Source organism: Populus euphratica, unplaced genomic scaffold (genome assembly GCF_000495115.2).
Source record: "Populus euphratica unplaced genomic scaffold, PopEup_1.0 scaffold48.1, whole genome shotgun sequence".
NCBI lineage: Eukaryota > Viridiplantae > Streptophyta > Magnoliopsida > Malpighiales > Salicaceae > Populus > Populus euphratica.
The window spans coordinates 1,788,713-1,803,211 of NW_011499879.1; the positions used below are offsets into that span (position 1 = coordinate 1,788,713).

The 14,499-nt window shown below is 38.4% G+C and overlaps 2 protein-coding genes across 8 annotated transcripts; both read right to left on the reverse strand.

Moving 5' to 3' along the window:
• Positions 1–1,040: 1,040 nt before the first annotated feature.
• LOC105129115 (endoglucanase-like) lies at positions 1,041–3,844 on the reverse strand. Its single transcript, XM_011031060.1, has 8 exons — positions 3,285–3,844; positions 2,837–3,049; positions 2,538–2,738; positions 2,380–2,457; positions 2,137–2,289; positions 1,950–2,058; positions 1,679–1,845; positions 1,041–1,595 (listed from the first exon to the last, which is right to left on the reverse strand). The coding sequence occupies exons 1-8, from the start codon at positions 3,501–3,503 to the stop codon at positions 1,206–1,208; spliced, it is 1,530 nt and encodes a 509-aa protein (XP_011029362.1). The 5' UTR covers positions 3,504–3,844; the 3' UTR covers positions 1,041–1,205.
• Positions 3,845–4,629: 785 nt separating this feature from the next.
• On the reverse strand, positions 4,630–13,633 carry LOC105129116 (uncharacterized). Of its 7 annotated transcripts, none has more exons than XR_843005.1 (10): positions 13,366–13,633; positions 10,484–13,183; positions 10,292–10,395; positions 9,556–9,625; positions 8,554–9,414; positions 8,248–8,450; positions 7,206–7,329; positions 6,169–6,375; positions 5,301–5,971; positions 4,630–5,192 (listed from the first exon to the last, which is right to left on the reverse strand). XR_843005.1 is itself a non-coding variant. In XM_011031061.1 (9 exons), exons 1-9 carry the CDS (start codon positions 13,519–13,521, stop codon positions 5,828–5,830), a joined length of 4,569 nt encoding a protein of 1,522 aa, XP_011029363.1. In that variant the 5' UTR covers positions 13,522–13,633; the 3' UTR covers positions 4,630–5,827. The 7 variants fall into 7 exon arrangements, 3 of the variants coding, with proteins under 3 accessions (XP_011029363.1, XP_011029364.1, XP_011029365.1); XR_843006.1 differs by having other exon boundaries at positions 4,630–4,991; positions 5,113–5,971; XR_843007.1 differs by having other exon boundaries at positions 4,630–4,986; positions 5,107–5,971.
• Positions 13,634–14,499: the final 866 nt, after the last annotated feature.

Consider the following 14,499-nt stretch of genomic DNA (forward strand, 5'->3'; position numbering starts at 1 on the left):
GTCCAAAATTAGTCAATTCCTTGGTTTTGAAAAGCTGTGCATATTAGTTATGGGCACTGTTTTGAAGAACTTGGTTTTAGGCCATGCCTTCAAGACTAGCTGGATTTGAGTGACGGGTGAAGGGCACCTCTTAGAAATTTGGATATGTTGGGAATTCATTAATTTTCCGCATGATTCAATATACGTTGTTGCATGTTTATATATATATATATATATTGGTAATAAGCCATTTATCTTCATCATGTTTGGATCATATAGCTGAGAAGGTAAGAAAGCTACATTTCATGAGTTTCACAAGTCTACCTTTCCAAATGAACTGTGAACGTTTCTCTTTCTTTGTGGCAACTTGATGTTGACAGTTATGGACCCAAAAGACAAATTTATGAGCGAGCATTAGTTACACTTGCATTTAAAGTTGAAGGGAATTAAATTCGGGGGATGTAGTGGAGTATGGAATGAGCTGGAGCTTGCAATGTATTTGCTCCGAATTGCTGTTGCGCTGCTGCAAATGGTTGGTTGTCTTTTGATTAGCATAAACTTTGAAGTTGATTTGTGGAGTGAAAGCAGTTTGCGCTCTGGTTCTTATTCCTGTTATTATTCGTATTCATATTATTCCTATTCTTCCTGTTCTTATTAATATTCTTATTCCTGTTATTATTCGTGTTCGTGTTCGTGTTCCTGTTCTTATTCTTATTTCAGCATCTTCTAGAGTGGTACTGTTCAATTCATAAGGTTTGGGATCGTCAACTATACGGATTTAAGACGTAAGTGGATTTTTTTGGCTTAGAGAATGGAGGTTGATGTTGCTTGATTAGAGCCCCTTAGCCGTTGCCAGGGATGGAGCTGTTGTCCTATTCGGGATATTGCCCCTTAACTATTCAAAAAAATCTAAACGTTGTTTTTAACTGGGAAAACACTGGAGGGAAATTAAACAATAGTTGTGAGTGAAATCTTTTTTTATTATTAAATGAGAAATGAAAATAAAAGTCCATAGGAAAAACTACTGAAAATGAAGAAGAATAAAGAAAATAAGAGGTTTTCCACAAAATTTGAAATTCAGTAGACCTTAATTATATATATAAATTGTTCAGTAGTTCCATATTATTTTGTGGCTTAATACAAATTCATGTCAGCAACAAAGCTTATAATTGAACATAAGAGACAATTAATAGTACTAAATACTAATTACATTCACTTCATCTAAGCTACATGTAATCAGCCACCTTCTTGTTTCCAGTCAGCTGCCACAGCTGTGACGGGCAGTCTGCTTTGCTTTCAGCTACTAAAGCAGCCACTGAGCCCACGAAAGCTGCGTTCATGTAAGTTGTAGGTTCAGCGTGAGAGTAGTCTGACCTTAAATCTTTGTACTGGTCATTTGAATCTGGACCTCCGACAATGGCACCTACATGTGTGTTTGGATTTGGTTGACTAGAAAAGTAATATCCAGAGTAGCCATCATTGCAGCCAACCTTTGATGGGAGAGCTTGGACTGAGGGGATGGATGCGCCCCTATGGTGCATTTGAGTTGGATATTTGCTGCCAAACCCCACCATATATGACATCTTCATGGGGTTGCTCCCAAGTATATAGTCCACCTAAAAAAACACATGAATGAATTCACATGGTTAAGGAATTTTCTCTTCTTTTTGGTGATCCATTGGAAGAATGTGGAATCTACCTGTGATTTTGCAAAGGCTTTAATCTGAAGTGCAGAGAAATGTGCAGAGCCACACTGGACTCCACTAACATGAGCTGCTGTCAAGGTATTGGAGTAGATAAATAGCAGCATGGAAGAGCTTGTGACATACTGCAAATTAGAACTATCTCTAGTATACAGAAGCCCACCTTCAAATGAACAAAAATCTCATCTATTAATGATACTATCATAAATTTGTGCTGTTCAAATTAGCTACTGTAGTGGCCGTAATCATCCCTTTTGTTTTGCTTACCAGGAGTCGTTTTAATCTGTACAGAACTACTCCCTGGCATCAATGCACATACAAATGACTCTGCATCACTCTTAAACTTGTCCAAATCCCGCTTCCCACCATAGAACTCCTGGACAAAAGTTCAGCACTTGCCTTTCAGGTTCTCGAAGAATGAGGAGTCAAGTTTTTAGTTTTCTTATGGCAATACCTTTGCAAGTAATGTCTGAGCTCCGGCAAATTTGTTGTCCCAGCTGAATTCTGACACTGCCTGACTCCATCCTTTATTGCTCGAGATGTAGCTCAAGTACTTGTTCTCTCCACTTGCCTTGTATAGCCAAGTTGCAGCCCACAACAATTCATCCTTCACAGAATTCAGAAATAGTAATTTCATAACAAGACACAAGTATTACCAATCTCAGGGCCAGTTTCTACAGGCAGCTTTTATTTTTACCTGATAGCCTGAGAATGAGCAGTAGAAAGGGCAAGAATCTTTATAAGATGATCTATAGTTGTCTGCCAGATCAAACAACTGCATAGCATCCTTAATGAGTCAGCCAAAGAGTTTTTCATCATAGCTTAATTGGTAGCATTTAAAATTTTTGGCCTTACTGATTGTGATTTTTGTAATAGCTTGGTGGAATAGCTGGAGTCAACAGCCTTAAAAATAATTGAAGCGGCCGCAAGAGCGGCTGATGCCTCGGCTGCAGCCTCTGTTCCTGGCGAATTTGGAGTTATCTTGTAGAGTGTTCGAGGAGTGTCCATATCTTCAGGACGTTCCCAGCATTGATGATCAGCATTTCCATCCCCAACCTACGATAGTATCAGAAAAATGAAGTAAAAAAACAAAATACTTCACGATCCGATGCTACCACTAAGCCATCACAAATCATATGGAAAAGAGAGACCACCTGGGTGTAAAATGCTGTTGATGAAGTATGACATTCCAGAATGAAGTTAGTGCCCCAACGGATTGCGGTGTGGAGATAACCTAGCTGGTTGACAGAAGATATCTCTTTCTGGTACTCAATTCCAGCCCAGCTCAATAAAGTGACAGTAAATGCCATTGGCCATCCAAATTTAACATTATCCCCAGCATCATAGTAGCCTCCTGTTAAATTCACCTGCCAAAACACACCTCATAAATTATCAAATTACACCACAAGTACTAGCTTTGCTCTTTCTGAGTGACTTAATAAAGTTGTTGATAATTCTGTTATGTTCTTGCTTGTTATTTAGGCTGTTAAATACTCTTAGTTTGGTGATCAGGAATTTGCATAAAAATAATCCAAGTTTAATCTCAGAGAGAACAGCTTTTAGTCCCTCCAAAATAATGGTGGTTAATTTTATTTACCATACCTTTTCAGGCTTGCCATCGGTAAGAGCAGAATTTCCTCTCCATTTTACTCGCTGGTTGGAAGGCAGTTCCCCAGAACGTTGCCCTTCAAAAAACAAGATTGCCTTGCCAAGGGCATCACCATAGCTAGCAGCTCTGGAGCGTGGCTCTTCACTTTCCATGGCAAGACTAACCAAGGCACAATACAATACAACACCCAAGACAACTCCACTATGCCCCATGATTTTTTTTTTAACTCTATGACTCCCATGTGTCTAATTTAGATCACTTAATGGTATTTATAGACCAGTTTTACTACAAATATGCTGTATGGTTATTGAGTGTTCCTGTAAGTTATTTTGTTACGTAATTGTAAAAATGGTGTGGATTCGCCAATGGTTTAAATGAGGATGACAAAACAGAATGGAGATGGCGTGAGAGGTTCACACAAAGTCTTTGTGAAGGGATGGGTGGCGTGAGAGGCTTACATCAAGTAACAAAGATTATACAATTATGATACTTGGATACTGGTACCCACTCCCTAAACGTCATTAGATACCATCATACTCTTATGCATGTATTTTACATGTTGTGGAAACAAATAAAATTAAATCTCTCTCTTTTTCTTGGTCACTCCTTGACGTCTCTTCAGCAGAACAGTAACAGGAGCCCGTGTCTAGCTCTAAATGGAGATTTTTTGTAGTAACCATAAAGATGTCTCCAAGGGGACAGTGAATCTTTTTCTTTAACATTCATCTAAAATACTTTACCCTCTGCTGTATTCGAACTTGATAAATCTTAAAAAGAAGCTTTGCCTTTAGGGCAGCGAAAACACATGAACGAACGGCTACCCTTCGATGTGAGATAACTGAGCCCAGTCCTTCTTTAGGTGAAACAACTACCGCCTGAAACTTTTTCATACACAGCAATGTGAATCTCATTTCTGTGAACGTTCAAGGCGATTCTTCTAGCTATGACTGTTTCCTTGTGGTATCTTTCTTGCATGAATCTATTTCCAGTTAATGTTGGTAGAAATACACGTATAATTTTTTTTTAATAGAACAAGAAGTAAACTTTATCATAGGATGTTTCCCGTACTAACAGCCCGTTTTTTCAGTAGCAACAGAGCCGCTGTCAGTCACTTCACTAGACAATCACATGTCCCTCTTGAATTTCACATGGAGTGGCCTTATTTGTTAGGCATTCTTGAGAGATGGGTCTTTGCCTTCGTGTGCATTTGCTTGTGCTTTCTGCAATATTTAGCTTGTAAGAGTACAAATTTAATCTTATGATATCCTTATCCCCAGTTATTTGAGAAATCAAATTTATCTAATAGCCTTTGTCATATCGAGTTTCGAAAATGAAGCATAAAATAAGTTTAAAGCATCAGGACCGCGACCTTTCCAATGGATGACATGAAAAAAGGAGTTTACATGTATGGACTGATAATATACAAAATCCTCGTATATGTAAAGCAGCATCTCTGATGAACTTGTTTAAACCACATTTTATTTCATAGAAATCTTCAAATTTGAGTATATGTGCAGAGTGGTCTTCTGTTTCTTGTTTCATGCTCCTTGTTTGTACATTCTACGAAGGCTTTTCCCCTGAATTAGTACTGCATCAGATTGCAGAATCTCCGGGTGCTGTCCACAGGCATAGGCGCATAGCCTTCCTCCATAGATGATCTTTTATTCTGGTTTTTGAATGTGATGCAGGTAGCTTCTATTCTAAAATCAAATCGAACATCCATATCCGAAAACATCAAGAAAATTATGATTTCATGATCTCACGAAAAAAAAAATTATAACATGCTGTGAGAGGGGGAGGATAAGCAAACCATACACGCACAAGCTACATTCTTCTCATTTGTATTTGTCATGTTCCTATTCTCCGCTGATTCTTGCAAGCATTAGAGCATATTGCTGCAACTGCACTTGGTATAAATGGTGCAAATGGTAATCAGCACAATAGTGAATCAATAATTTGAACATCAAAAATGGATCTTGAACTCCATTCCCAACAAAATCATTTTGAACCTGGATTCTTCCAAGAAGATATGAAGTCCAGCAAGATTCTTCGCAAAGTAGATTCTGAAAATGATCTCTTTTAATTATAACAAGTTACAGAAGTTCAACCGAGTTCTCTACCTTCTCAACTCCTACACAAAATCTCTGAAGCAAATTTGAATTTATAAATGACTGCAAAATCCTCCCCATTTCTTACATTCTGACTAGATATGTACCTCCTTTTAGGAAAAGTGAAACAAGAGTGTAAATAGTGTATACTTTCAAGCCACATGAAAGCCGTAGATATTCTGGGAAACCAGAACTGCGCAGGAAAGCTTCAAGCATTATAAGAAGCCATAGAAAAGCATTTTCCTTCTTGAGAAGGAAAACCTAAATTGTTCTGTCTGTCCACAGAAGCACTTCTTGAGACTAACTGAAGCAGGGTTTGTGACACCATTTAGGAAATCCTTCTGGAAGCTTTGCCCATAAGAATGCGCATCATTTGATATTTGTCTTTTTCAAGTGAATCAGATGTTTGTGAAGAGATGACATGATGCTTACAATGGAAAAGCTCCCAGCTCCAGGCCATGCCTTGATAGAAGTACCTTACGTTTGCCGACCCATTGTAGCTGGTAAGAGAGGTCCAGATTATGTATTAACAATTTCAAATTGTCTGCATGAGTCGAATCCCAGGCTTTCTCCTAAAAAAAACATAAAAGTGTCATAACTTTTTCAAATTAGCTGTGCAAATCAGAGGAGATAACTTTTGTTTTACACTAATCTATCTTGTACAGGATTAAACTGTCCACCAAAGAAAGATACAGCAATTCAACAAAAAAGTAATTTTAACCACTTGAGGTAGCATTTTGCACAGTTCACTAGCTAGAAGGAAAATCACCTGCAAATTGGCCTGGTTATCATGCCCCAATATGCTTGCCATTATGCTAGACCTAGAAGAATTGGGTGAAAATCCTTCCCATGGAGGAACAAATATGACTTTGGTGCACTGGACAGGAGCCAAGTTTCGACTAAGTTTCTCCCACCACACAGATCCTAGTGACCACCATCTTATCATCAAGCCATGCTCAGAAAATGCAACCAGTCCCTGCACGTTTTATGGCAAATTCAGATAATTGCAGGAAAATCTTAAACAACTAACAAATTGTTATTTTCATCTTTTGTTGACTGATTGCACCAAAAATTTAAGAGGCTTCCGAGCTCTCCAAACTATTCAGGATCTTGTCAAAGAGGTAACATTGATAGGTTTCATAGATAACAAGGTTGCAGCAGATAACTTTACAATTACCCCAAGGATAACTGAAGGTGTTAAATTTTTTTTTGAAGAAGTTCTGCATGCTTCATACATCTATCAGAGCTACTCTCAACTTGAAAATAGCACAATTCCACTTCATGCCACATGTATGTATGACTAAGTTCGGCATTCAAAATATATACTTTCCTAACTCACATATAATTCCTATTTATATCATGTGGTTCCTCATTATGAGAAATCCTAAGCTTCTAAACTATGAAAAACTTCAAACCAAAACTCGCAGACTCTTTCTTGGATTCAAAGAATAAAATAGAATGCATAGGCATGGCAGAACAGCAGATGACACATGCCATGATCGCGTGTGCATGTGTGTTTGTGTCTGTGTGTGTCTGTGTGTGTCTGTGTGTGTGCGCATGGGCATGTGTGTGTGTGTGTGTGTGTGAGAGAGAGAGAGAGAGAGAGATCAAATATTATATGAATAGCCCACCAAAAAAGCTCAAAACTATTATGCAGAAAGTCAATTTGATTGGTGGGTAGCCCAATCATGTCCATGAGTCATAGTCAAGCCTTTTAAACAATGTTGATTGCACAGTCTAAGCCAGAATTGGCTGACTAGTGCAAGTTTAAAAATTGTCTATTTGAGGCCTTTGAACAACGTATACCTCTCCATCAGGGGCAAAGCTCAGAGCTGATATTACAGTGGTCACTGCCATTTCTGATGCTCCTGAAAGCCAATTCGGAAGACCAGGGGGTCCACATGCATCCAAGACTTTTATTTTTGTCACACTAACATTAGAAAGCAAAGATAGACTTAATATCCCAACAAATAAAAGATAAAACAAGCAAGAGGCGTCAGAGAGGTATAAAGCCAACTCCAGCGGCACATTCAAAAAAATAAATAAATAAACTTAAGGCAAAATTTTACTATTCACTCCAATAATATTCTCTGACTTACAGTACAATTTATCATGCAAAACTCCAACTTCTGTTAACAAGTAAGCAACTAGTAATATAAGCATTGATTGATTTGTCCTTATAATCCGACCAGGCAATTATGTACTTAAGAACATCTTTGAAACTAAGAAAACTCCAAGAAATTTATAAGAAGCCAGTAATTCTCCGGTGTATTTCATTGGGATCTCAACTGCTAAAAGGACAGTTAGGATCAGGGAAGAACTTGGCTTAAAATCATACTGAAAGAAGAAAAGTGGAAAAAGGTATGCTTGTTTGCTGGAATAGGTCCACAGATAAGGGACAAGCAACCTCTAGGGCTGTAGGCCTTGGTCCTGGAAAGCAAGGGTTCTTATATCAATGGACACTTTGAGCCAAGGTAATCACGGAGGCAGATTGATTGGCACACACAGCTAATTGAAATCACAATTGTCTTTCACCTGGTATTCTGGCTATTATATGAGCAATCTAGCTGAACACATAAACCCAACTTGATACTTAAAACCATTGACACCGAAAGAGCTGGGAACTTTAGTTAAGTGATGGCCATCACAGCCCCCCTTGGGACAAATGATCTATGGAAAGGAGAAATCTTAGAGCATATCCACACTTGGCAAACTTGACTCCTAGGAAGACATGATTCAGTAAACTTGACATAGATAAACATGAGTATTGTACAGACCCCCCTAGGTCCTGAAAATAAAATATAATAATGTGAAATTCTTTTGAATCTGAAAATCATGCCAGCCATACCTTTGAATGTCATAAACTGAAATAGTAGCATTATTTATCATTCCAATTGCATCACCAACAGCCAATCTGGTAGATGTGTCATTCAGGGCTACCATAGGAAATGCCTGTACCATTTCCTTTAGTGCTGTCATTGAACTTTGAAGACAAGTTTTGCGCATGATTGAGTTGCCAGGATCCATTGTTTGTAAAATGAAGCTAACCACCTGCAGATCTGTCCATGTGTTACATGAAGATTCAAAATATGAAGCATACAGTCTGAAGTACTGTGCATGATTTTTTTGTCAGAATGCAATCAATCCTGCTGACCTTATCAAGATATTGAGCCAGGTGCCGTGGAGAACCACGCACAACCCTTACTAGTGTTGTGAGGGACACCAGATGAACAGGCGAATCAGATGCAGTAGACCAAATTTGGCCCTCTATGACAGTTAAAAACCCTGGTATATCAGCCATAGCTAAACTTGGAAAAAGAATCCCAACCAAAGTCTCTCGAATGAAATATGGTACAGACCAATGATGTCCAGCAGAGTTGGCAGATTGACCACTTACACAATCTATCTGGAAGAATATATCCCCAATGAGGCGAGGTATTTCAGAACTAATGCATGCCTCCCATGTACTCTCCATACCTTCTGCAAGGAGCTCTGCCGCAGTGGAACTATAAGTTTCATTCATGTCCATAACCAACTTAATTAAAGGATGAGCAACCAATGTGGCAATACTCGGTTTGGCAAGGCTAGGGTACCACACTGCCAATGCAGCTGCAACAATGACGTGAGATGTCATTGCATCTTGACTTGTCCCTCCAACACATGAAATCCAGTCTTGCATTTCAAATGACTCTAGCCAATCAAGTATTTTGGAACTTGCTGCTTCAGTAATTCCCTGTTTTTCCAGTGACTTGTCAGGAAATTCTACAGCTTGAGGGGTTGCTTTTGGTTCAGGTGATATGTCAGATGCCAAATTATTTGTAGATGTCCCTCCTACATTTGAAACTTCAGCTTCATTGTCTGTAATTTCACTCAAAGATCTCACAAGTTCTCTGTGTGCATTCATTTTTTTATCACATAGAGGGAGTGGGATAGCCCGTGAAGCAGCACAATGGAATAAAGTGCGGGCAGCCATGCGTACATGTTCACTTTCATCTTGCCAAAAACTAACCAGAAGCTGTTTACAAAAAAGCACACAGAGACTTCAATTAAAAATAAAAATTAGAGGATAAAAATAGGAACTTGTCAAGCACAATTCCATCAGTGCAAGTTTCAGGACTGATATGATTGTCAAGATGCTTCAGGGAAAAAAGTTGACCTGGAGTAAAGGGGGCTTTATATCTGGAATTTTGTCTGCAAAACTCCGAGTGTAAAATGCTGCTAAGGCACTGAAAACAATGTCCATTAGATCAAAACTTGTGAAAGTGGACAGCAAAATGCACATGGGTTTTTGAAAATTAGCAAACAAGAACACTGATTTGATCTGTAAGACTAGTGATTTGCGAATCATGGTACTAGTCTTGCAGAGTAGATGCTAGCGTCTGCAGGAAAACAAATATGCAGTGTCATAGAATGCCACATGCAAGAATGAAGACATGCAATAGGTTTCCTCTGAAGGTCTCCTGCAACAGACCAAAATAAAAGGCTATTTACAATTTTACATTTAAATTATTATGTAAAACTAAATTAAACCAAGAAGCTAAATATTATCCCAGTGGCCGCCTAATATTGTAAAAGCATAATTACAGCCAGAAGAACAATCTCGACCAAACTTCAGAATATGTGAAGGAAAAGGTAGTTCACACACTTTGTTACCATAAACCATTCAAATTTAATACCTCATTTATAGCTATTTCCATTTCAACATTATGATTTATCTCATGATCCTGTACAGAATCCTGATAAATAGCAGATTTAGTTTTAACTCAGAAAAACTATATTAATATAAAGAACCATAATACTCAGCAGCTTACAATTTGTGGAGAATTCACTAAGAATATGTAACAGAAGTAGTCTGATATCATAGGCACTTCTATGGAGAAGCATCACAATACCTGCTGACTGGTGAACTGCAGCGAGACAAGCTAATCATGCGTTGGGCAATGGACACCATCGTAAGTGACCTCATGGCACAGAACACTGAGGATGATTTCCAGAGCTGAAAAGTTATCAACGTCTCAAAGAAAGTTGAAATGAGCCAAATAAGAAAACAAATCCCAGTATTTAATAGGTTCATCCAAAAGTACCTCAAGAATAGAACTCAAACCAGGAAATGACAGGGTCAAAGACCCCTTGTCACCTTGCAAACCAGAAGCTATAATCAAATTCTCTGGCCGATTTAGCTTCATTTCTGTTACTAGCAATTTATCAAGCTCAATATCCAGATTCCACAAATGCAAGAATGACAAGCTAAATCGAAGTGAATATTCTTCTAGTGACCTGATCCAGTCATGCTCCTCAATGGTATCAGTTGAGGTCCCATTCTTATCAGAACCACCATCAAAGTTCATATCATGAGTTCTTGGGGTGCTAGTTCCATGTTCCTTGACATTTATATTCTCTTGCTTAATAACACCATTAGCTGCCGGCTCATGTTTCTGAAAAGGAAAAATCAAGGATTCAAGGTCAAAACTCAAGGCTGCAATCCCAGGGAATGGGCAAGTGCATCCAATGGCATGCTTGTTCATTTGTAGGAAAGATGGCGCCATTGGAAATATTCCTTTCTTGACCTGTCCTTGGGAAGCAGTGGGGTCCATTGCATTTTTCATGTTTGACATCATTCTTGGTGAGCTGACCTTCTTCTCCAGAAGCTTTGAGTGCGATTGAGAGAAGGTTTCATCTTCAATTATTGGAAGAAGTAATGAGGACACTGAAGTGTTTCCATTCAATATAGAACCAGATAAAGAATGCACACTGATTTCTTTACAAAAATGATCAAACATTGAGTGAGAGGCTATTCCGTGAAGAACGCGCTCTCGGGCACCGGTTTTTACATCCCATATGTACAGAGCATCGACAGTATCAGATAATCCTAAATGGCTCTGGCAGAGACATGCAACATAACCTCTTGCACCATCCCACACAACCTTTTCAGGATAGCTTGGGTGTCCTGGAAACATTCTCTCTACACGCAAAGTTTCAAGAGAAGCAAGAGCAACACACGAGTCCTCACCAACAGAGAGAAAGCAATCACCCCAAGGACGTTCTGTCCGTGCTGAGGGAAAGATTATTTGATGCACTGAAGCTATATGTTGGTGCATCACAGTAATGAGGTTTCCAGTGTCGAAATCCCAGATGCGAACTGTGCAGTCCATGCTTCCAGAAACTAAAACATGACTGAAACTCCATCCTCTGGCAGCACCCAACATCCGATGCGCTGCCAAACAAAGCACAGTGCCTGTGTGCCCTGAAAAATATTGCCTGGATACAGGAGAATCTATATCATTACGTGGACTTTCACCGTGACAACCTGGTTCAAGAAGCATATCAAATCGTACAACTTCTATTTCACCATTAAAGAAGCCATATACAACAGCATACGGGAAAAAATGATTTTCAGAAACAACCATGGAAGAGGATACAGTTTTTCCGTTGCACACAAAACCAAAACTTTCATCAGCATGTTTATTATTTTTAGTTCTTGAATTTGGAACAGAGCTTTGAGCAGAAGTTATCCTCATTTTCCCGACACCTTGGTTATTAATTCCAAGGAGGCTAGAGTTTGAGACCCAATCAGCAAAAAAATCGCTTCCACCAAGCATTTTGCATTGTTGGGATGACTTTCCATGGTTATCATGCTTTTGACATAGAGACCAGATTGTGACATGGGGTTTCCACTGTAAAGGCTCTTCGTCATCAAAGCAAATAGATTCAATTCGAAGAAGATAATTGTTCAACTGAATGAAAGAAAACAACAATCTCACATCAGCAGGATAAGAAGCAGCAGGAATCTCCCAGAGAGTTTCAGATTTAAATACATTGTTCAGATATGATACAATATATACAATAGCAGAACCTCTACTATTCCAGACAGCAAAATGTCCACAGAAATTATCGTGCTGGGCACTCTGCATTTCACCAGCTTCGCCAATTTCAAGAAACATGCCTCCCAAAACATTTGATTGGGCGAAATGGTCCTCGACACAAAGGATATCTTCAGCAAAAGAAGTCTCTCCAATTGTAGTTTCGCTGGTCAATAGCCTAAATATGCAACGTGTTTTTAAAACTAGAGCAATAAGGTTCCCACGAGTTGCACTTGACACGACCTGTCCTTCTTTACTCAAACCATTGCCCCAATTAACCACTTCCAACTGAGAACTCTTATGCAAGCCACTCCCACCATCACCAACTGGATTTGACTCCTTCAAGATCGGAACCAATTCCACCTTACCAGATGAATCAGCGATAAAAACAGAATGCTTCTCCCCATCTTCACCCAACAAAACAATATCCATAAAATCCAATCTCCCAATTGATAAATTCCCATGAAAAACAGACTGTACAATAGTGAGACTATACGTATCAACAATCACAACAGTACTCTTCGGATGTTTCCCGGGCAGACAACCTTTATCCACTGAAACCTCGCCCCCTTCAAGAGAATCAATAGAATGACGATCTGATGAATGAGCAGCATCAACAAAACAGCACCCTATACACACATATCTCGAACTCGTAGGCAATGTCCGAACAATACACGGACTTCCAACCCAAGGGGGAAGTTTCCTTCTACGCCGGCAGTGTCCACTTCCTCTACTCCAAACACACAATACACCAAACTTACAAGCACTAATTAACGCATCATAAGTATCGGAAGCAGAACTTCCATCATCATTACTCGAACATTTCGTTTTGGTATCTTCTCCCGTGACCACTATGGGACAACAAATGCTAAGATCAGCTATTGGTGCAGCGTGGCCACACAGCATTGCAACAGGTTTAATTTCCTATCAAATAAAAATAGTTAACCTAAATCATCAGCGACAATTTACATTGATAACATAAGCGAGAACAAAAAAGAAGACTGTTTGGTTGCTGGGAGATTAAATGATACAGCTAACAGAAAACAAATTGGGTAACTGATGAGGTAAGTGTAGTTTAAGAGAAGGAAGGGGCTGAGGTGAGTTACCGTGTTGGAATCGGAAGAAGAGAGGTTCCAGCAGAGAATGGAGCCATCGGATCCACCAGTGTAAAGGGTTGGCGGGTGGTTAAGTGAGGAGGAGGCGGTGACTTTGTGAGATGGAGGTGTGTCCGGCCATATACACGCCACGGATCGGCACTTCATGAACTGTGTGAGTCAGTTTTGGAGCGGGAGAGAGGAGGGAAATGAATGAGAGGAGGACGGAAGCAGAAGTTGTTTGCTTCCGTTGAATTACTCTTGTTTCGAGTATGTATTGTAAGCGGAGACGGGCTTTGTGCTTTGTATTAATCGGCTTTTTTTTTATCAATGGGCTTTAGTATAACCTCAAATGGACCCATTTTTTTATCAATGGGCTTTAGTATAACCCCAAATGGACCCATCTTTACGTCAAATCTATAAAGATAAAAAAACAATATTTTATTACCAACAATAAAATAATAAGTCATTAAAATAGTTGATGAATGTGATATTTGTAAGTAATGTAAAATAAAAATGGTGGCTTATCCTAGGCTATTATAACCACTACCCTTATCAGTGGGCACATGAAGAGATATTACCATAGATTTTATATAGTTATTTTTATAATCTAAAAGTAAAAACATTATATAGTTATTTTTATAATCTAAAAGTTAAAACATATTATATTATAGTAGTGATGAATAACTTTATAAAATATATTTTTTTATATCAGCTTATCTATTTAGAGTTTAAGATGTAGCTTAAATATTTTTTAATCATTTTTATAAGTTTCATAGATTACTAACTATATCCATAAGTTTATTTTGGAATGAGCTATTTAAAAAGTTAGGAGTAAAGTTACTAATGATTTCAACTTATTGTCCTTAACAAAATGATCAATTAGTAAAGGTAAATTAGTGTTTGGAAACCTAGATGTAGCTTAATGTGCATGGTGATGTACAATCAAAAGAAATGGCATATATGATTATTATTGGCTTAATAACATTATAATTTAAGTTTTTAATTGATTTTTAAAATGAATCAAGCCCGCAGTTATATAAGAAGTAGCCAATATAACTATTTGAAAGAAATGGTATGGTTAAAAAAGAATATAGATCAAATTCTTCAAAGCTAATTGGCAGTGACAAAATACATCATAAAACA

Coding starts and splice junctions, on each gene's coding strand:
- LOC105129115 (XM_011031060.1), bottom strand. CDS start 3,503: ATGGGGCATAGTGGAGTTGTCTTGGGTGTTGTATTGTATTGTGCCTTG. Junction 3,050..3,284: donor CCGATGGCAAGCCTGAAAAG/GTATGGTAAATA, acceptor GTGTTTTGGCAG/GTGAATTTAACAGGAGGCTA. Junction 2,059..2,136: donor CTCAGACATTACTTGCAAAG/GTATTGCCATAA, acceptor ACTTTTGTCCAG/GAGTTCTATGGTGGGAAGCG.
- LOC105129116 (XM_011031061.1), bottom strand. CDS start 13,521: ATGAAGTGCCGATCCGTGGCGTGTATATGGCCGGACACACCTCCATCT. Junction 9,626..10,291: donor TGCAGTTCACCAGTCAGCAG/GTATTGTGATGC, acceptor CATTGTTTTCAG/TGCCTTAGCAGCATTTTACA. Junction 5,972..6,168: donor ATAACCAGGCCAATTTGCAG/GTGATTTTCCTT, acceptor TGTTTTTTTTAG/GAGAAAGCCTGGGATTCGAC.